Source organism: Physeter macrocephalus, chromosome 15 (assembly GCF_002837175.3).
Source record: "Physeter macrocephalus isolate SW-GA chromosome 15, ASM283717v5, whole genome shotgun sequence".
Lineage (NCBI taxonomy): Eukaryota > Metazoa > Chordata > Mammalia > Artiodactyla > Physeteridae > Physeter > Physeter macrocephalus.
Genome location: NC_041228.1, coordinates 32,457,970 through 32,480,870, shown reverse-complemented (window position 1 = coordinate 32,480,870; position 22,901 = coordinate 32,457,970). Strand labels below are relative to the sequence as shown.

General features: G+C 36.0%; 1 protein-coding gene across 3 annotated transcripts in view; it reads right to left on the bottom strand.

Annotated features, from left to right (window-relative positions):
* Window positions 1-6,481: 6,481 nt before the first annotated feature.
* The window catches only part of LRP12 (LDL receptor related protein 12), an 84,011-nt gene continuing 67,591 nt past the window's right edge, over window positions 6,482-22,901 (bottom strand). For all 3 annotated transcript variants that reach the window (XM_024129834.3, XM_024129836.3, XM_024129835.3), the window contains 4 exons: window positions 17,536-17,738; window positions 14,689-15,793; window positions 13,289-13,421; window positions 6,482-9,265 (listed from right to left, as the gene is read on the bottom strand). In XM_024129834.3, the coding sequence (XP_023985602.1) occupies window positions 8,399-9,265; window positions 13,289-13,421; window positions 14,689-15,793; window positions 17,536-17,738 (2,308 nt within the window). In that variant the 3' untranslated portion in view covers window positions 6,482-8,398. The remainder of the gene's footprint in view (window positions 9,266-13,288; window positions 13,422-14,688; window positions 15,794-17,535; window positions 17,739-22,901) is intronic.

Here is a 22,901-nt window from a genome sequence, read left to right as displayed (position 1 = left end):
GTGTAAAAGGAAGACCTTAAGATACAGAGAGACAGTAGTCAAGGTGCTGCCCCTTTTACCTGCCCTTGTCCCACCTGGGCCCACACCCTCTGAATTAGAAGCTTTCTGTCTCTGCACTGTCTGTGCCATCTCATTTTACACTTTATTTCTCTAATATAACTGGAAGGGACTAGATTTGTATATCTTCCTTCTTTATTAAAACTTTTGTTCATCTTCAACAAATACGTCTTGGGAGAAACTTACTGTTCTGCTTGCTGTGAGAGGTATTTAGTATTAGACAAGGCAAGCACAGTGAAAATGTGATTTAAGGTCAAGGATAATACCAACTACCCATCTGTAACTGTACTTAAGGGCACTAATCTGTGAGCTTCTGGCAAATGAAAACTGCATGGTATTTATTTTTGTATTCAAAGACCTATCACAGACCATGGTGACGTCCAAGAAGAGTTCACTGTGTACCGGATGTACTTCATTTCTAATCCTCAGAACAAATCTGTGGGGTAGGTCTTATCCTCTCAAACATCAGCAGAAGCTTCAGGAAGTGCCTTTCTCATTGGGATTGGAAGCAGTATGACTCTTTGCTGTATTATATTTTCACATTGCAAGGATGTGGAGAAATTGAAAGCCTCATACATTGCTGGTAGGAATGAAATGGTGCAGTTACAGTGGAAAGTGGTTTGGCAGTGCCTCAAAAGTTAAATAGAGTTACCCTATGACCCAGAAATTCTACTCCTAGGTATATACCCAAAAACTTGTACATGAATGTTTAGAGTAGCATTATTCTTAATAGTCAGAAAGTAGAAATAACTCAAACATACATCATTTGGTAAATGGGTAAACAAAGTGTGATATATCTAGTACCGTGGTTGGTTCTCAGGAAGTACTCAAAACGTGGATGCTTATTTTCACTCCAAATCTAGGAAAAGGTTACGAAGAATTGCTTTGTGCATTGGCTAACATCTCTAATGGCAACTCATGAGCTAGAGAAATGGAAATTATGTTGTATGGTGAAATCTCCATGGAAAACAGCAATAATGTAAGTTCCAACCCAAGGAAGGTAATAAGAACCCAGTGAAGTTGAAATTCACACAATGCACAATAACACAGTCTATATTTAAGGTAAGTAAAAACTAAATCTAAAAGCCAAATTAGATAAGGAATTTCTATGTTCCTTGAAATCAGAGCTCAGCAGATGAAATATAAATATTCAAGTGAAATTTGATACTGTAGTGAAATTGAGAAAAGTTAATGAATATTGTTTGTGTTACTATAATTTTTTTAATAGAAATAACTTCTCTGTATTTCTTTTATTTATACTCGCTCAACATATGTTATGAAGTCCACAGCGTGTAGCCACATCTTTCTTGGTCTGGGGCTCTATGGAAGTTCACAATTTTGGCCTTTTTATAATAAAATAAAGACGTCTGTGCCAAGATGCCACTCTACTTTTGTTGAGTGAATCTCCTTTTCATTGAGATACAGCCGTAAGTTGCCCTGTAATCAAGAAAACAGGAATATGATTACTATAAGAAATATGCTCTTAAAGAAAGCTCTACTAATATACAAAATGCATAACACTCAGTGGAGGGGAGCTCGAAAAAAAGGTCATTTTTATTTGAAAATGAGTCTGTAATAATCACAATTAAAATTTATTTCAACCTCTTATTTCTTTCTTTAGTTTAATCCTTACAGTAACCCTTAAGCCTGGATGTTAGCCCATTTTCCAGATGACACAACGAGGCTTAGTGAGATCAAGTGATTTATTCAGTTATAAAACTCCTAAAGTAGCAGAGCCAGGAGTCAAACTGTGATGTGTCTGACTTCTAAGTCCATGCTTTCCCACCACACTCTACTCTTTCTCCTTAGTAAAGCTTACGTAGCCCTTTTTTGGAGGACATTAAGCTTCTGTGGGCTTTAGCCTCCCTCCAGCACGTGGGAAATCCACTCCAATTGACATCTCAGTATCATTACTTGAAATGACTCCGTAAATTCCTTTCAAGGTACTTCATGATCAGTTAAACCATCTGTGCCCTAGATTAGCATAGGGCAACTTAGTCTTGTCATGTTCTAGCACCGGTTTCTAAATTTTATTAACTCTCAAAACCCCCTGTTCAGATGAAATCTTATGGGAAAGCCCAAGACATAAACAGAGTTGCTGCTGGAAGAGAGAAGGGTGAGCAGTGCATTGATATAACCTGACCATCATCAGCTGTAGCCACACTTATCGTTTACCGAGCACTCACGCTGCACTGAACTGTCACTATTTTAACTCACTAAATCCTCATTAACTCTCATTTAATTCTCCTAACCACTATTGTGATTCCCAACTTAAGAACCCGCCCATGAGTTAGGCATGTCTTACTCCGTGGGTGACGGAGAAGCCTGCCACCCCTGCTTCATGGAACTGGGAGGTTAAGGGAGCCAATCCAAGGCTGGTGCAGTTGCTCAGACACATCAGGCTTCTTTTATCCTTTCCCCAAACCCTTAAAATGAGGCTTCTCTCCCCCTCTGGATGTTGAGGATGCACATTTGCTACAATGGAAGAACTAAGGGATCTAAAAATTACTAGGTTCTAGGAGACCTGTGAAGACTTTTCTCCAGATTCAGTCACTGTGGTAATTTCCTCAGGCCCCAAGCGCAGCACGATCCTGTTTCCTGGGTCTTGGAGCTCCCTTCAACTCATCACAAGTGGGCTGCTACTGTTTTTTTTTCCCCCTTTTCTTGCTCCCCTTTTGACTTTGAGCTGCCGGTTCACTTCCATGATGATCCCGGGGGAGTGGCTGCATTCAGAAGCACCTGGGAAGCACATCTTCATGATCTTTGGAAACCATGAATCATTTTGGACTCTTCACATACAAGATCTGATTTAATTCAAGCTTCAGAGATGTTCTCTGTTTAACATTCAGACAATGACAATAATAGCAAAGATGTAGTCCTTACAATGAGCCAGGCACTGCTCCAAGAGCTTTACATACATTAATTTAATCTTCCAACAGCCCTATTATCCCCATTTATAGGTGAAGAACTTAAGTACAAAGTGATTAAGAGACGTGTTGAAGATTGCATGATAGGAAGGAGCAGGACAGGCAATGTGGCTCCATTGTTTTTATCCACGATGTTGCCTCTAATAAATTTAAAAATATTTTACAGGTGATGATAACATGTTGAAATAAACTTAGTTGAAAAATAACTGCTAATTGTTAACATTCATCAAACGCCTAAACATGCTTATCTAAATTTGCATCAATGCTATGATTTCTCATTCAAATATGATAAGGCAAATTGTGTTTCTAATCAACTAAGATATGCACAATTAATGTACGTGACGTGACAGAGGAGCTAATTTGATAACCTTTTAGCAAATGAGCTTCTTACTGGGACTGTAGCACTGTTTTTCTGCTTAAAATATTAATTCTGGCAACTTGGTGTTTCTTAAGTATCAGGTACTGTCCTGGGGTAGATTACAGATGTCACAGATTCTCTGCTACATCTACTATGGAGAGTGGAGTGTGCTTCTCTTTCTATGGAATCTGGGTTGGACTGAGTGATTCGTTTGACCAACAGAATGTGGCATAAGTGACATTTTGGGCCTTCGGAGACTAGCTCATAAGAAGCTTCTGCAGAGATGTCTATCAATTTTTAAACAAGGGCCCACTTGAGTAAAATGAGTCCTATCAAGTTGCTGTCATCTTCTGCCTGGAATTCAGCAGGGTGAGAAGGAATGGCCAAGCAGCTTGAATGGAGAGCAGCAGGCAGGTCACCGCTGCCAGCATTACTGGGTCTGTGGTAGGGACTCGATAAACACCTTGTGAATTCAATCTGCTCGTTCTTCCTTTATTCTTTTAACCTGTCGTATGCATTTATTTCCAGCTTAACGGTGGATGCCGGTGGTAAGCAGTAGTAGCAGCCAAACCTCCAACAGCTTGTTGGAAGACTCCCCTCATCACGTGCTTATGTTCTCAGTCCTAGTGAGTGACACGAGCTGAGGCAGGGCTGTTGCCCCCAGAGCTCGTCTGACACAGCCCCTTGGTTCCCCCTCTCTTTCTTTACACCAACACTGGAGCTCTGACAGACAGACGGATAAGACAAGACAAAATACAGGAGGGAAGATCTAAATGATACATGATAAACCTGAGTAATAGCTGTTAAAATCTATATCCTGTAAACAGAGAATAAACTTTTTTAAAGTGATCCTGGAATATTTTAAAATTAAGAAAAGACAATAAACTCCCCACAGTAAATATAATACACGTAACATTCTCTGATCCTGATGCCAAAACATAACAACTGATAAAAGAATCAGAAAACAAAACCACCACCCACACCAGACTGCCATTATCTGGGGGAAAAAAAACAGCAAAGAAAAAGGGAAAAAGCCTTCTTTCATACAACTTGTCGGTTAAGGAGGAAATAAAAACTGAAACTTCAGAACACCTAGAATATAACAGTAATGACAACACTAGTTCACCTAAGTGCTTCAGCTTAAGCAGTACTCAAGTCCACACCTTAAATCTCATATTAATAATTAAGAAAAAATAAAAATGATTAAACTGAATGCGAACTCAAGGAGTTAGAAAAAAAACAACAGAAGAGACTAAGGAAAGCAAAAAGTAGGAAATTTAAGGAAATCAATTATTGGAAAACAGAAAAATAACAGAAGAGATGTTCAAAGCATACCACTTGGGGGAAACAAGCAAACAAAAACAACAACTAAACAGGTCAACCATTAGCTATCTTAATTAAGAAAACAAGGCAGCAAGCATAATACATAATAAGGGGGAAAGAGCCATATGCAGAAAAGAGGAGGGTAACTTTGCTCACCTCTAGGCAAATGAACTTGAAAACATGGACAAAATGGATGGTTGATGATCCTAGCTAAGACATAAAAACTACACAGACCAATTACCATAACAGATACTAAAAGAGCTGTCAAAGAGCTATTGCCGAACATCCACCAACACCAGATAATTTCACTGAAATTTTAAGGAAGAGAAAATTCCAATGCTGTGCAAACTGTTCCAGAACTCAGGAAAAGGAAAAACATTTCCAATTTACCAGCATAAAATTAATAACAAAACTTCTTAAAAATAGCATGCACGTGAACACACACACACACACACACACACACACACACACACGACTAACTGCACTGATGAATACAGATGCAAATATATTAAATAAAATATGAAACATAATCTGGAAATATATTAAAAGAATAATACATATGGTCAAGTAGAGTTTATTTCAGGAACGCAAGGATGGTTCAAAATGCCAAAATATATTTAAAGGTCAAAGGAGAAAAATCGTATGATCATCTCCATAGAAAATGAAAAGGCATGTGATAAAATTCAACATGCATTCTTGAATAATTTATTTTAAAACAGGGATCAATGGATACTCCTTAACATGATTAAATGTATATATCTCAACCCAGTTCATTATAGCCAATATATTTTAACATTCTTCTAGAAGTACTAGACAATGCAATCAAGACATAAAGAGGTATGCAAATGGGAAGACATGACTGTATAACTGGAAAACACAAAAGAATTAACTGAAGTACTATTACAAACCATAAGAAAATGAGAGTCTGGTAGCTGGGTAGAAAATTAACATAAATAAGTCATTAGCTTTCATATATACTAAAATCAGACTAAATTATAAACAGAAAGGACTTCCTTAATAATGGTAACAAAAATAATAAAATTTCTAAGAACTCTTGAAAAGCATGTACAAGATCTCTGTGAAGTAAGATGCGAAGCATCTGTGAAGGAAACAACAAAAAAGACTTGAGCAAATTGGGAACCATGTTTGGACAGGGCACCATGGTTCAGATAGACGCTTTAACATGATAATGATGTCAAATTTCCCCAAGTTGACCTATAAAAGTAAAACCGTCCAAAAAAAAAAATGCACAATGGATTTGTTTTGTGGAACACAAGAGTTGATTCTAAAGTTCAAATGGAAAAATAAGCAAGAATATTTGAACATTTAAAAATTACTGTTATTAAAACAGTGTAGGACTGGTACAAAAAAAGAAAGGCAAGTCAATTGAAGAGAATGGAATTAGAGTCTAGAAACATAGCCACATAGTATGAAAATCTGCAATATGATAAAAGGGCCATTTCCAATAGCAAGGAAAGGACAGATTTAATAAACAGCCTCGCAGTAACTAGGTAGTTACCTAGGAAGAAAAACTGGAGCCTTAAATTCAGGATAGATCAAATTTTTAAATGTGAAAAGTCAAATAACAGAAATACCCAACTGTACTTTTAACATTCAAACAGTAGCAGATACACTTTTTCCCCTGAAAAAAAGTACAGAAAAAGAATGCATAGTATGTTACAATTTGTATTACATCATATAGCATTTATACATATAGATACATTTATGTATCTATATGGTATTTCTGGAGGGTATACAAGAATTTGGTCTTGGTACCTATTTCTTTGAAAGGGAACTAGAGAATGACTGTCAGGGATAGGGGAGAGGCTTAATTTTTTTACTGTTTGAATCAAGAAGATGTATTAGTTAATTAAACAAAGAAATTAAAATATATGTCAGAAAACAAAAACAAAAAACCTATACATAATAGTATATAACTAGTAGGACCTAAACAAGGTTAATTTGGTAACCCAAATTCTGCCAGTAAAATATTGTATAGCGGTCTAAACTGTATCTGAAAATAATATGAAAAGATAACTGATAGAGTTACTGACTCTTATAAGACACATCAATTAAAAGGCAGGTTTTTCAAAGGCAAAATCATGTCCAGGTCCTTAGGGATTTTTTTACCCTTGAGAACTGGTGTAAGCTACTACTTTACTATAAGGGAGTTAAGAAAGACATCCCCTCTTTTTCTTCTAGACACACTGCATACTTCATGGCCTGAATTTGTATATGCACCAAATGAACAAAAACAAAGAGAAACTTTGATTTTAAAAAGTACCTCAAGGCAATACAAAAAAAAGAAGTCATTTTAATTTTTGATACATATTAAAACATTTCAGTCAGTTCTTCCTGACAGCATAACACGACAAATACACAAGACCTCAAACATGCTTTAAAATGACATTCAGCAAAGTATTTAAAATTTAATAAATAGCAATAATCACACACAAATACATTTTTCATACTCAAACATTAAGCTACTAAAACAGACAGCTAAAGAATAAATAAATGGGAAGTGACAATAAAAAAATATGCGGGGTTTTGCAATTCACTTTACTTAAAAAAGGGAGGTGATCTGAATGATTTCTTAATTTGCTTTTCAACATGTAGCATGATCCTCCCCTTATGAATAAAATATATTGAAAAAATCACTTTCTTACTATAATGCAGTTTTTAAATACAACAAATAAATATGAAACCAGCGAAGCAACCTCAAGTTGTAATAAAAATGCCCCCTCACGCTCCCCCCATAAGCTATGGAAATATATAGTCATTATGATAGCAAATAACAGCATTTAAAGTGATAGTGCTTCTGCACTAAACTCATCTGAGACCTTGATATGATTTTAGTGCAAATCCCTAGGGTCCAATACAAGCATAACCCTGTATCAGGGAAAGACATTACCAGTTGGAACTTATCTTGTACAATTTTTGTACATATTTTATAAAGTTCAAGATTTAATGCATAGTAGAATATCTTCATCCGCTTAATTCTGTCCTTAAATAGAGATAAAAAAAGAAATGACTTGGGCTTTTTACCATTTGGTTTGTACCATATTAGAGTATTAAAGTCAACATTAGAAAATTTATAAAAGTTTTGTTTTTGCCATTAATTTATCTAACTCTATCTAAATTTCACATCATTGCATGTTAAACATAAGAGAAAAAATTTTAGACAAAGTTTTTTTCCCTTTGACAAGCTCATATTATGAAATTTAATAATGTTTAGACAGATGTTATACAAATAAAAACAGGTGAGAATAAGGACTTTTTCTCTTTTTATATTAACAACCTTAACATCTAGTATATTAAGTTACAAGATGTATTGGCAAAAGCATAAAGGGTTCAATTAAAAGAAGGTATTATTTTGAACAAAGAAACTTTTTAACAGAGGATAGAAGATAGAAACTGACAGTCAAATGAGTTTCAGCAGCCATATCTCTACTGTGAACTACAGTACCAGGATGAAAACAATTAGAAACAAATGGAAGAACATTATTGAACAATCTGAATACATAATGCATTTTTAGCTGCTAAAATAGTAAACTCTAAAGTTTACAGAGTTACAGGTGTTTAATTTAACCATGCAGGCTAACATATGATAGTAAGAAATCACCCTGCATCTTTTTTTCTTTTTAAATTAAAACTAGTTTAATTGTAAAGTTACAAAACAATGAATGGATATTGCTCCAACTTGCATCCAATCTCCCTGATGGGATTCTTGTACCTAACAAAGTAACAAAGCTTCATCATCACTCGTTTCATTTTTCAGCATTGCTTCTAAGCAAGAGTCTGGTATCTGGGCAGTGTGGACAATACCGCAGCGCTCACAGGGGCCATCGCGATTACTTGGTCTTACTCCAGGGTTTGCTGCACTATATGGTGGTCTGAACCTTTGCCCTTGATCAGAGGCAAGATCAAGAAGAGGTCTGGAGCAGTCATTCACATCAAAGTCTGAAGCTCCTTCAGAAACTGGAATTAGCATTTCGACATCATCATCTTCTTCTCTTCCATCTACCCCATTATCAAGTTGTCTCAAAGGGCTCTGGTTCTGACTTACGGAGCTTGATCGCCCTAATGTAAAACGTACCCAACGTAGCCCCTGAGTCATACGACTTAGCGCACTTGTGAGCTGGTGACGCGCCGGACTCACACTTGGGGGTTCCGCACTTGTCACATCCCGTCCGGTCTCTGTGTGACCACCTCGGGTATTCTGAGTGGAGGAACTTCCACTTGCTCCCACTGTTGCTTCTACAGCTGTTGTGGGAGGGACTTTTTGAGGCAAAGGAGCTGCAACCCCGCCAGATGCTCCTACCGTATCTCTTCTCTCATTTTCTGTGTCTGTGTCGTCAGATTCCACAGAAAACAAACTTCTGTGAGTATGATTTCTTTCAGGTTCTCTGCTGGTACTCTGACTAGGGGCAACCTCATCCCCATCTGCTGAGACCAGAGCCAATGACCCTGAATGGCGTGATCTTGCAAAATTAAAAATACGATTCCAGATGTTGCTGGATCTGCCTGCCATAGGAAGTCTGATTGAAGTAAATCCGAGCTGAGACCGTACAGCTAGCCTCAGGTTTTCCAAAACAGAAGCCTGCAAAAAAAAAAAAAAAAAAAAAAAAAAGAAAGAAAGAAAGAAAAGATCTTAAGACAGCTAACGACGAGGTATTAAGATGGAAAACACCCTTCTATTCAGCATGTGTTGTGGATGAAAGTTCTATTACTTATTTTATGGTCTATGGAGGATGAATTAAATTCTCTCATCGATACAGGTTCACCTCACTCCAGAATCTAACCTATGACTTGAACCACTGTTCACTGTGTTTAAGATTTTCTTGATATTTCATTTTATATATGAACTTTAAAATGATGTTTAATGCCAATTACAAAAGCAATTTTGTTTCAAAACTTCACATAGTAGTCCAATCCTAGAAATGCACCAAAGATGGAAAATAAAATTATTTGATACTTCTTTAGCTAGGAAGATAGAAGAATCTACAATAATTCTCTAAATGACCTAAAGGAGTGTGAAAACCAGGCTGTTTGTTTTTTTGTTTTAACACAGAACAAGTTAGACTTGATTTACAAGGCTGAAACCTTCCAAAACATGTAAAAATTATCTCACAGTCAGTTCTCAAGGATTTGCTGAATGAGTGGATATTGAGGATTTATTTATATTGTCATAAACAAAGGAATTACTGTATTTGTAATGCAGCACAGGAAACAAAAAGCCAAAGAAATTAATTTGTTTATAGCACTATTCAATGGTACGTGAGACATTTGGGTTCCTTCTCAATCTTGAAGATTTAAGTCTTATTTTCTACAGCTTCATGTTAAACATAAATTATAACCTTATTCTTTGAAAATTGGTGATGTTTAATTAGTGCATATGGGAGGTGACCATGTTGCCCAAGTGAAAGAAAACTCATCTAGATTTTCTTTTTTCTAGGAATGACTATTGGAATTAAAAAAACGACAAACAAACAAACAAACAAAAAAAAACCTACAGTATTTACAAAAAACAGTCTTTAAGCTCCATCTAGTGGTTATAAACAGGAGTAATCAAACTTGGAACAAACACAGCTTTCATCAATCTGGCATTTAGTATTTAAAATACAGTATTTCCAAGAAACAATGGTGAATTGATATACTCCCTTTCAAACGGTGATACAGTCTCCCTCTACCAAAATGAATGGCTCTTGCCTTTCCACCCACAGAGAAAAAGAAGGGAAGAGAATAAGAAGATGTGATAACATGTTTTCCATCTCTGTTTGTGACTGGTATTGAAGTAAATCCAAGCTGATACCGTACAGCTAGCCTCAGGTTTTCCATATAGATTTGTGATTTCCACATACACCCTTTGAACATAATCCCTGGAATATAATTCACAGAAAGCTAAGAAGCTACTATCACAGGAATATTTCATAGTCTAGCCTTAGTAAATAACAGATTGTCAATAAGAAATCTGAATATCAGCACATAAAATTTACTATATAAATGAGTAAGGTTTTTCACCAATTGGGAATGTAACTATAAACTAACTGAAAAAAAAAAAAGTGGCTCACATCCCTATGAACTCCATAGATTTGGTCCTCCTCGTTTGGCATTCACGTTCTAAGGCTTGTGTGAGCACTGTCATTAAATCCAGAAATGAATACAAGGCTCTTCAGATATCCTCCCCTCTTACGCAGCTGCCACCCACAATGCCTGCAGCACACTTCAAAGCCGACTTTAACAGTACAGTCTGTCAGTGAGATGAAGCTCTCTACTGGCTTCAAAGTCTGTTTAATTAAATGATTGCCAATTTAACATTAGATTCTACAAGGGGATCTCATGATTGTTTTAGGAATAAATTTATATACTTCTTCAGTTTATGAAGCAGAAGAAAAGCACTCTTCAGAAAGGATTGCTATTTTGAATGCGTTGGTAATCAGAAGATTATTTTTCTTTTTAAAAACAAATAAAGAAATTTGATAATTTATTACCACAAGTTTCAAACATAAGAGTGTAATCTCATTAACTGAATAAAATCTAGTTTACCAGTTGCAAACATATTTTATTTTAAAACTTTGTTGAAGCAGAATTCCCTCACAAGGGTAAATTATAACCCTACAAAAATGCTGTAGTAGGTAGTAAAGAATTGAAAACTTACCCAAAGTGAGGTCTGACCTTTGCCCTTTGCTTCTGGGATGAGACCTCAGACCTTGGAATGTCATCTTTGACAGGAGTGTCATTGCGTGGAGACTTGGACCAGCCAAGAGTAGCACTGCATTTTAGGTGGAGGCTCTGAGCCACACCAATGTGATGTAGCATGGGAGTGTTGAGTCAGCAGAATCAGTCAACCTCTGGAGAGGCTAGAGACTGGGATCAGCCACGTGTGCTATTAATCATGCCTATGTGATGGAGCTCCAATAAAAACCCTGGACACCGAGTTTGGGTGAGCTTCCCTAGTTGGCAATGTTTCGTGCATATTGTCACAAACCTGTGTCGAGAGAATAGCGCTGTCCTGACTTTATGGGGAAAAGACAATTGGAAGGGTCGTGTTTGGTACCCTTCTGAACCCTGTCCTACGTGTCTCTTCCTTTGGCTGATTTAATCTGGATCCTTTCTCAGCAATAATAGTTACACCAGATTATACTATTAAGTAACACAGCTTTCAATGAGTTCTCAGTCCTTCTAGTGAATTATCAAACCTGAGGATGGTTTGGGAGCCCCTGAACTTAAAATTGGTTTTAGAAGTAAGGGCTGCCTTGTGTGGACTGTGCTCCCTCTAACTTCACAGTTGACTAACCTCCTGAAGGTAGCCTCAGGGTATAGGGGTGGGGTGATGGATGGTGGAGTGGGTGGATGGAATTAACCATCCTCTGAATTCCTACCTGAAAAGAACCCTTCCCCATGGCAGGGACAACAAAAGCCACAATGTAGGTTTTTCCTATGTTGCACACAAAATTCCAACCAGTGGAAGTTCTGAATTACTTACTTAGCAAATTACATCAAATTCTCACAAAGATTTCCTAGAAGACTCAAATAAGATGACCAACTGTAATTGGAAACCTATTTACCAAAAAGGAAATGGTCTTTCATTTTGAACAGAATTAAATTACTGGGAAAACAATGTTCATCAATTTTTCTTAATTCTGATACTGGGAATAATTTTTAGAAATGTTTCTGGATAAATTTACATTTTAAATGTAGAAACCTTAATGCCCTTAAGAACCCTGGCACAGTTGTAAGCATTGAAAAAGAAATTAAAAAAGAAATTGCAGGGAACTATATTTGGTATCTTATAATAATCTATTATGGAAAAGAATCTGAAAAATAATATAAATATATTTGTATAACTGGATCACTTTACTGTACACCTGAAGTAAAGAATCGCTCACAAAAATTTAAAGAATTCAGAAACATTAATAAAGAATGAGTTACTATTTAAAGAAAATGATATGAATTTTTAAGCACTGTAAAATCCAGCTGTGAAGAAGTTTTCTCTCAAGTCAGGTAGAAATGTTAACTTAATTTCAACAACTTTTATTTTAATCTAGCATGTTACTAATCTATTACTAGGCATATCAACTTTAGTATTCCTTTTTAAATCTTTGAAATAGTTCAAGTAGAAAATAAGCTGTCAAATTTTACTTTTGAATTTTAACACACTAAATTATCCTAAACAGTAAAATGCTTAAGAATCACCTAATCAAATCAGAAGTAAAGAATGAAAAGTATACTTCTGAATTTGTTAAAATACAATGAAACAATCAGAGTTGACCCTTGAACAACATGGGCTTGAAATGCACAGGTCCACTTATATGTGGATTTTTTTCAATAGCAAATACTATAGTACTACATGATACATGGTTGGTTGAATTTATGGATGTTGAGCCCCAGACACAGAGGTCCAACTATAAAGTTACATGTGAATTTTCACCTGCACAGAGGGTGGGTGTCCCTAGCCCCCTCGTTGTTCAGGGGTCAACTGTATAATTTCAAATCCTCCATATATTTAATTCTTAACGTGACTGTAAAAATTCTGACCCAGTCAAGGATACTTTACCATTATATATAAGTATAGATTTCATTTTAAGAGGTATGGAAAGAGAAATAATAAATTGTAACATACCTGATTAGGTGGACAAACAGGAAAATCTTCAACTGGTGGAATTAAACCCTGAGCAATCAATTGTCCATAAGAGGGAGGAGCTTCTCTTCTTAACAATTCTGCTTCCACTCTGGACAACTGTGTTTCAAATGATCTTTGAGAGAAACAGGGGGATGAAAAGGGTTAAAAAAAAAAGGCAAGCCAAAACAGTAATTTTAAAATTATCAACAATTAAAACAATCTGAATTTTAATATACTTGTTCATTTGTATAAAGCTTACTTAGCCAACACTTGATGAGTATCTATACTACCCTACACTGAGAACACAAAGATGAAGCAGACAGTTTAGCCTCATGCAGTTTTACACTAGGGGCCTGGATCACTAAGTTTTAATAAATTAGATATCCCCGTAAAAGATAAAAGTACTAGATCTTTAAACACCTAAGAACATAGGGGCTTGAGACTTTAGGTGAAAGTATTTGAAAATTCTTAGAAGACACTTTATTCAGTAAGTCCAACACATTTACTTTTCACATAAGGAAAAGAGTGAAACGAGTCACCAAAACCCTTTCTGGAATAACTTGTTCTTAAACTCAAGACCTCTGGTCTTCATTGTACTCTTATGTTGCAATGTAGTAAAACATTTTCTGGCCATTTATACTGAACCAAAGATAAGACGCACTTGGTTATTGTGATACCGTGCATCTATTCTTAGCTGTCTGGTATGTGACTTCTTTGTTGTATCTATCATTTGTAATTCTCCTGGGACTGAGGGTCATGGTCTCCACAGGAGCTTTCTAGAAGGCCTCTCTGCCATCAACTTCTCCCAGGTCCAGTCTCTCCTCTACCACACGAAAGAGCTCTCCCTGAAGGCCACTCTTTAACACTGAACCACTTCTTACTTAACTGAGATCCTTCGACTTTTATACCACTTTATTTTATAGCTCCTACAACATTTATATTTTTTGTCATCTAATTCTACCCACCAATTCCTTCCTTCTAACTGTAAACTGCCCATGAGATTACTCCTACTCATTTCTCTATTCACCTGTATAATGCTTTAGGTTCTCAAATATCTGGAATTGTTGAATTAATATTTATAAAAACCGAGGTTAAAGAGCAACAACCGAGAATTACAGCTTGCAAAATTCCTATAAAACAGATTAACCTGAAAACAGGAACTGATGAATACAGACTGGCTTTTCTCACCTCATAACTCTTAGTATTTGTTTTTTAATGTTCTTATTAGGCTTTTGAGTCATAGGCTTTTCATAGTCATTTTATAAATGATAAGAAGTATTTACTTCTCAATAATATAACAAAAATATATTGCTAATCTCATTAAAAAATGTGTTGTAAATATTTGGGCCATGCTTTTACTGTAGAGAGCATAAGCACTATAGTTTTGTCTTGATACTGACCTTCGTTCAAACATTCTCAGAGAATAAAGCTTACAAGTACATCCCAAGGCAATGACCAGTAACAGGCCACAGATAAGGCTCCCTATGACGGCTGCAGTTATGACTCGGGTAGGCACGATTACCGGGCAATTCTCCTCATCGCTGCCATCGCCACAGTCGTCCTGAGAGTCACACACCCAGCTTTCAAACACACAACGATTGTTTTTACAATGAAAATTTCCTGGCTGGCAAAAAAAGCAGTTTTTTTCATCGGAGCCATTTGGGCAATGATTCTGGTAGTTGCAGCGATCAGAACGAGGGTAACAGACGCCGTTCCGGGAACACGGGAACTCTTCCTTTTGGCACATGGTACAATTGATTTCATCCCTTCCGTTTGGGCAATGCCAATACCCATCACAGCGCTGCTGCTCCGTGTAACACCCCCAGTTCCCTCCACAGGGTATTTCCCATGGCAAACAGAAGCCGTCTACTTGGTAAGTAGCATTAAATCCCCTGGCAGCATTGACTTTATCGGCACAGAAATGTACCCTTATCTGTCCAGAAGAAGACACGACAGTGAGGGGCGCATGAGAATCAAAAGCAGTTAACACACGCAAAAGCTTGTGTGGATTCTCCTCTAATCCATCGTATATTTTGACATAATCACCATAACCAGTACCATCAAGTTTAAAGTCAGTGAAGCGTAAGATGACTTTACGATGATCACCAGTGTCTATTAACCAGGTGCAATTGCTTCCGGGAGGATAAAAGTCTGGATAATTGGGAGAATTAAAAGTACCATAAAAATATTTTAACCACTGCCCACAAGTTGGCACATCACAGTCTATCTCATCTCCAAGGTCAAGGCAGTCAATGTTCCCATCACATTTTAAAGATTCGGGGAGGCAAGTGTAAACTTTGGTAAACCGAGATAGACACTGGAACTGGTTGTAAGCACAGGGTTGGAAAGAGGCAGATGTTGGAGGATTCACTTCTTTGGCACAGATCTCTTCATCAGAACTATCTCCACATTCATCCATGTTATTGCATTTCCAGGCTGCTGGTATACACTTTCCATTACCACAACGAAACTGGTCACAAGCACAGTTTGGTTCCTCAGATTTCCCTGGGAGGACATTGGGAGGAGGGAGATGGAGAGATAAGGAAGAAAAAACATACTCTTTAAAGGGTATATAACAGCAAGTGGCATTTTTATCTGACATGTTGATTAGCCCAAATGATAGTTGGGCTTGATCAAAAAATAGGTTAACTCTAATGGCAAATTAATACTGGCTTACTGATTACTCAACAATTTATTAAACACTTATGATTTGTTCCATGAAGATCTCTACAGCTGATCTAAAGAGAAAAGACCAATCCTGTTTTTGCAGAAGCTATTTTACTGCGGAACATTTAGTAAAGTGATGTAAGATACCTAAGTCAGTAGGATGTGCTGCCTAAGAATTTCAAATACTCCAATGTATAAACATTTTGCAATGAAGAAAAACTCCTCTATAATAATCACCTTTTCAAATCCAGTTTTAATATTCTTTTTGAGTTGTTTATATATATTATATATATATATACACACACACATATACACAATATTTTGCTATGTGTATCATAGCATATTTTGCAAGCCCATTATTTAGACTCAAATTTTTGCTAAGATTATCATAAGATAACTTTATTCTATTTCTAACATTTCATGTAACCACAACATGGTACTTCCATTTTATAATTTTTTTAATACAACTGCAAAATATTTTATGAATCTGAGCTAAAGGTATAAATTTAACTCAACAAAACAGTAGGGGGAAGAAGAGAGAAAAGAATTGAAATGTTTATAGAATTCTGATTATCTTAGTGGACTATCTTAAATATATAATAATAATGAGGTAGGGAAAGAAAACCAAACATTAGATTCCTACAGTCCACACTGATGATGTCAGCCAATGCTTACCTCTCCATTAACAACTTTTATTTACTGGCAAATAGGTGACAGAAAATGTGCTTCAGAACCTAAGTAAATATTACAAAGACTGTGCTTTTAATAAAAAAGAGAAAAAGCAGCATATGTTGCTAAAGGAGACCATGTAATTTCAGAAAATGTAAAATGATTTTCAGCAAAAATTTACATAACTAATGCTCTGAGTTCTTCATATTTGTATGATCTGCTCACTCTTTTTGTACAGTTTAAGAATTAGTGAAAGAAGACTTTTGATACTACAAACTACAAAAGTGAAATTGATTATGTCTTTTCTTTGAAGGTGTAAAGACAAGGGTAATGCACATGCACAAAAATACATTCTGAAGGAACTTGCAGGATACTGGTAAACACTTGAGGGGAAAAAGTTCCTTTTAAAATAAACGTATTCAGGGGCTTCCCTGGGGCTTCCCTGGTGGCGCAGTGGTTGCGCGTCCGCCTGCCGATGCAGGGGAACCGGGTTCGCGCCCCGGTCTGGGAGGATCCCGCATGCCGCGGAGCGGCTGGGCCCGTGAGCCATGGCCGCTGAGCCTGCGCGTCCGGAGCCTGTGCTCCGCAACGGGGGGGGCCACAGCAGAGGGAGGCCCGCATACCCCAAAAAAAAAAAAAAAAAAAAAAAAAAAAAAGGTATTCAAAATATTGAAAAAGAAAACTGACCTTAGTTTGTAAAATTAATCATTTTATTAGGATTATACAAAATGCCTTTTGGAGACCCGGATCTATGGTACCTGAACCTTTAGCCTCTAATTCCTCAATCTCAGCTGCCTTGAGGATTGAGTCACAATTAAATGGACATTGTTTAGAAGGCGAGTCCCGAAGTGACTGAGCAGTAATTACTACAGAATTCTGTTCCATATCTTTCTTCTTATTTAAAAACACACCTGAAAAGTATGCCAGTCTGAAACCCTTCCTAGAGATACTGTCATCGGAATGGAACCTGATCCAGACGTGGTCTTGTGAAGAAATATATGGTGGTGGGATTGTAGAACCACAGGCTCTATAGCTTTCAATATTCTTGTATGTTTCGATCGTCAACCAGTCCAAACTGCATCTTCTGGACCCTTGAATATCAAAATCCTGAAAACTACAAATAAAAAGTCAGAAAAGGCTACTGAAAAGGAAATTTTGGAAAAAAATTTCATTAATAATACAAAGTAACTGAGAACTTTATTATAAGCCTCCATATATTCACTGATTCTCCTGGATCTTCTAGGCCCACGACTATATCATCAGCAAATAATAATACTGCTTCTGTGTTTCGAACATTTATATCTCTTTCCCAGATTCCAGAACACTACTTCTTCACAAGTAACAGGAAATTCCAAAATAATGCTAAAAAACAGGAGACCGTTGGCACTTTTCTTTTTCTTCTCCCTGTGTGTGTTTAGGAAGGACCACTTCTAATTCTTAACACCCTAAATTGTTCTCTGTTTGAACCACTCCATAATTCGATGAACTGAAAGACACAGAGGAAGTCTGCCTTCTCTAGATTAGACTGGTTCATCTGCTTGTTTAATGAGTTTACAGCTTACATTTTCAGGAGTGCCAGGAGCACAAACCGGAGCCAAGTAAAAAAGTTAAAAATGAACAAACAAAAAACTTCTTCAGTGAGAAGTCCCTGAGTTTGGGAATACTTTTCTACATAAATGATTTATAACCAAACGTTATCTTGTAGTTCATAAAATATGGGCATGAATAAAGGGCAGAAAAGTCAAATAAGAAGCACATACAAAATTAGCCACTGCTATGAAAAGAGAAAAAACAAAATAGCATTTTCTACTAACATGTCTCACGGAAAAGTGAGATTGCTGCCTTAAGCCAAGTGATGATAAAGTTAATTATCCAAGGATTATTATACTAGGATATTTCCTCTTTAAATATTCTGAGTAACTATAACAAAGGCTGACAATTTGACTGCTTCCAGTTTTTCACTATTATGAACAATGCTGGAATCCTTATACATGTTCTCTCCACACACACATGAGTAAGTATTTCTCTAGGACAAATTTTTCTAGAAGTAGAATTGCTAGGTCAAAAGACACAATTCCACTTTAAATTTGATAGCAACACTGAGAAAAATGTTTATACCAACTCACAATTCCACCAAGTGTGTATGAAAAAGCACCTTATACCCCACAACTCTGGCAAAATGAAACATTTTATTTCTAAAGATTTGTTGCCAGTTAGGTGGATAAAATAGATTTACCATCGTTCTAGTTTGCATTTTCTTATTTACTGAAATTGAAACACTTTTTCCTATGTTTATTAGCTATTTTTATTTCTTTTTCTGTGAATCGCCTTGTTATATCTTTTGTACCTTACAATTTGTTCTTATTTAAGAGCTCTTTATATAGTATAAACATGTATCTATTTGGGGCATATATGTTACGCAAGATATATGTAGATCCACTCAAGCCCTCATTCTCTCCAACAGTTGGTGCTGTCAGTCTTTCTTAATGGTATCTTTTACTGAGGAGTTTTTTTTTTTTGAAGTATAGCTGACTTACAATATTATATTAGTTTCAGGTGTACAACACAGTGATTCAATATTTTTACAGCTTATACACCATATAAAGTTATTATTACATATCGGCTATATTCCCCTGTGCTGCACATTACATCCTTGTAACTTATTTTATACATAGTAGTCTGTACCTCTTAATACCCCTCACCTATCTTGTCCCTCTCCTTGATCTCTGTATCTGTGAGTCTGTTTCTGTTTTGTTATATTCGTTAATGTGTTTTATTTTTCAGATTCCATATAAACTGCCTTTCTCTGTCTGACTTATTTCACTAAGCGTAACACCCTGTAGGTCCAACCATGTTGTTGCAAATGGCAAAATTTCACTCTTTTTTATAGCTGAGAACTATTCCATTATATCACATCTTCTTTACCCACTTATCTGTTGATGGATACTTAGGTTGCTTCCATGTCTTGGCTACTATAAGTAATGCTGCTATGAACACTGGGATGCATATATCTTTTCAAAATATTTTTTTTCATTTTCTTTGGATATGAAGAGTGGAACTGCTGGATCGTCTGGTAATTCTATTTTTAATTTTTTGAGGAACTTGCATACTGTTTTCCATAGTGGCTGTGCTGAATGGGAGAATATATTTGCAAATGATATGTCCAATAAGGGGTTAATAATCCAAAATATACAAAGAACTCATACAACTCAATATCAAAAAAAACAAACATCCCAATTAAAATATGCACAGAGGATCTGAACAGACATTTTTCCAAAGAAGACACACAGATGCCAATAGGCACATGAAAAGATGCTCAACATTGCTAATCATCAGGGAAATACAACTCAAAACCACAATATCACCTCACATCTGTCAGAATGGTTACTGTCAAAGCCATGTTGGCAAGCATGTGGAGGAAAGGGAACCTTTGTGCACTGTTGGTGGAGATGTAAACTGGTGTAGCCACTATGGAAAACAGTACGGAGATTCCTCAAAAAATTAAAAATAGAACTACCATATGATCCAGCAATTCCACTCCTAGGTGTTTACTGGAAGAAAAAAACACTAATTAGAAAAGATACATGCACCCCAAATTTCATTGCAGCATTGTTTACAATAGCCAAAATATGGAAGTAATCAAAGTGTCCTTTAATATACTTTTTTTTTTTTTTTTTTTTTTTTTTTGCTGCACCTTGTGGCTTTGTGGGATCACAGTTCCCTGACCAGGGACTGAAACAGGGCCATGCCAGTGAAAGCCCAGAATCCTAACCACTAGGCCACCAGGGAACTCCCAGCTTTTAATCAACTAAGACTCATGAAATCAGGGACCTGATCCAGAACAAAAGAAATAATCAATAAATATCTCTTCACATATACACTACTAGGGATTTGGTTTGCTAATATTCACTTACAAGTGAAAGTAGTTTTCAGTTTTTCTTATTTTATATTTCAGAATAGTTTATGTAACAAAGACACTGTTTACAAACCTGTGCCTTGCGCCTCTTCAGAGTACAGATGATTTAGGGTAGAGGTTTTCAATTTCTTCATGCTTTTTGGTTTAATCAGCTTTTCCTAAACTTTCATTAAGTCAGTTTTGATAATTTAAATTTTCTTAGAAATTATCATTTTATCTTGAAAGTAAAATTTATCATTGCAAAGCTTTACATAGTACTTTCATACAACTGGTTAAATTTTCATATCTGTGGTCTTTAAATTTGTTTGGATTTTCTATGTAGGTAAGTGCAGTATTGGCAAATAAGGAAAGTTTCACCTCTTCCTTTTCATTTTTTTATACCACTAACCTCTATTTGTTGGAACGTTGTATTGACTGAGGTTCAAGTACAAGCAGTGAAAGCATGTATCCTTGTCTTGGTCCTTAGTGCTAAAATTAACTTCAATATTAAGTTTGATTTTTAAATTTTTTAAACAGATAACTTTTATCAGGTTAAGGAAATTGCTTCTCTATTCATTTGGCAAAACTTGCCTGTAAAACTATCTGGGTGTAGAATCTTATTTTGACTGTTGATTTAATTTCTTTAATAGCTACTGCATTCATTAGTTTTCTAATTCTTCCTGAATCAATTTTGGTAACACACATGTAGAAAATGATTCATTTCTTCTAATTGTATAGAAGTATCAGTATAAACCATTCATGATATTCCTTTACGACTTCTAAAATCTCTATTATTGTATTTATAACTATAGACACTTTTGTTTTTTAATTTTTATTTGTACCTTTCCTCTTTTTTCTTCACTCTTGCCTTGAGATCTGTCTTTGTCTATCTTCCTCACTCTTTCAGAAAACCAGTTTTTGGTTATTTTTCCTATTTAATTATTTTCTGATCTTTATTTTTTCTACTAAAGATTTACCCTGTAGTTTTTCTTCTAAACTCTTGAGAAAATGCTGAGCTTATTTATTTTCCATCTTACTAATTTTTAAATCAATGCATTAAAGCTGTAAAATTTTCTAAGTACTCTTTCAATGTATTCCAACAGTTTTTTTTTGTTTTTTTTTTTTTTTTTGCGGTACACGGGCCTCTCACCGTTGCGGCCTCTCCCGTTGCGGAGCACAGGCTCCGGACACGCAGGCTCAGCCGCCATGGCTCACAGGCCTAGCCGCTCCGCGGCATGTGGGATCTTCCCAGACAGGGGTACGAACCTGTGTCCCTGCATCGGCAGGCGGACTCTCAACCACTGCGCCACCAGGGAAGCCCCAACAGTTTTAATATCTAATACTTTCATTACGGCTATTTAAAAATATTTTGAGTTTCACTGTGATTTCCATCTTTAATGCAGAAGTTATTTAGGAATACGTTTCTGAACATACGGGTTTTTTTAAATTGTTGGTTTCTAATTTAACTGCATTATGATCAGAGAAAATCTGAATGATGTGAAGTCTGGAAATACATTCAGAATTCCTTTATTTAATACTTAAATCAATTTTTAAATAAATGTCACGTCTTTGAATGTGTATTCTCTATTCACTGAAATAGGTATAAACATTACACACCTATGTAGTACATGCGTCTACTGAATCAAGCTTGTTTTATCAAATCTTCTCCATTTTTACTAATTGTTTTCCTGTTTAATGTATTAAATTCAGATTAAAACATATGTTTAGAAACTTCCACTGAATTGCGCACTAGTCAAACCTGGTCAAACTTGGTAACTCCCCCCACAGTCTGCTTTGCTTGTGTTTTATGCTGTTACTAGGTACAAAACGTTGAACCATGATTATATCTTCCTAGTGGATTATTCCATTTGTTACTAATACTTTGTGTCTTAAGGTCAATTACAACTGATGTTAACCTTCCTGCACTAGCTCTCTCCTATCTGTACTTCCATAGCTTATCTTTTCCTATCCTCATTTTTTAGACTTTCTGTTGGTGCCCTTTTAGGTATGTTCTTATTAAGCCCATTGGAGAGGGAGCATATCAATCAACCAACCAATAAACCTGATTGGATAGTCTATCTTTTAAAGGTTAAGTGAGTTTTTTTGATTGAATAGCTTTTCTATTTGAGGTTGGGAGTGGGGTTCTCATTTTCCTCCTTTCCTGTATTCTTCTGTATTAATAGGTTTTTGAGGGTTTTTTAAAAAAGTTTCTTTCCCTCTGCTTTGGTCTAATAAAGTCCAAGTAAGAGTATTCAGTGTTTCTATTCTCTCAAATTCTCAAATTCAGTAGAAAAATTTACAACTTTATTTTCACCCATCTGTAACTGAAATTTAACATTTCCTTCACTCATGAATATAAACAACAAACCATGAATAGTTTTT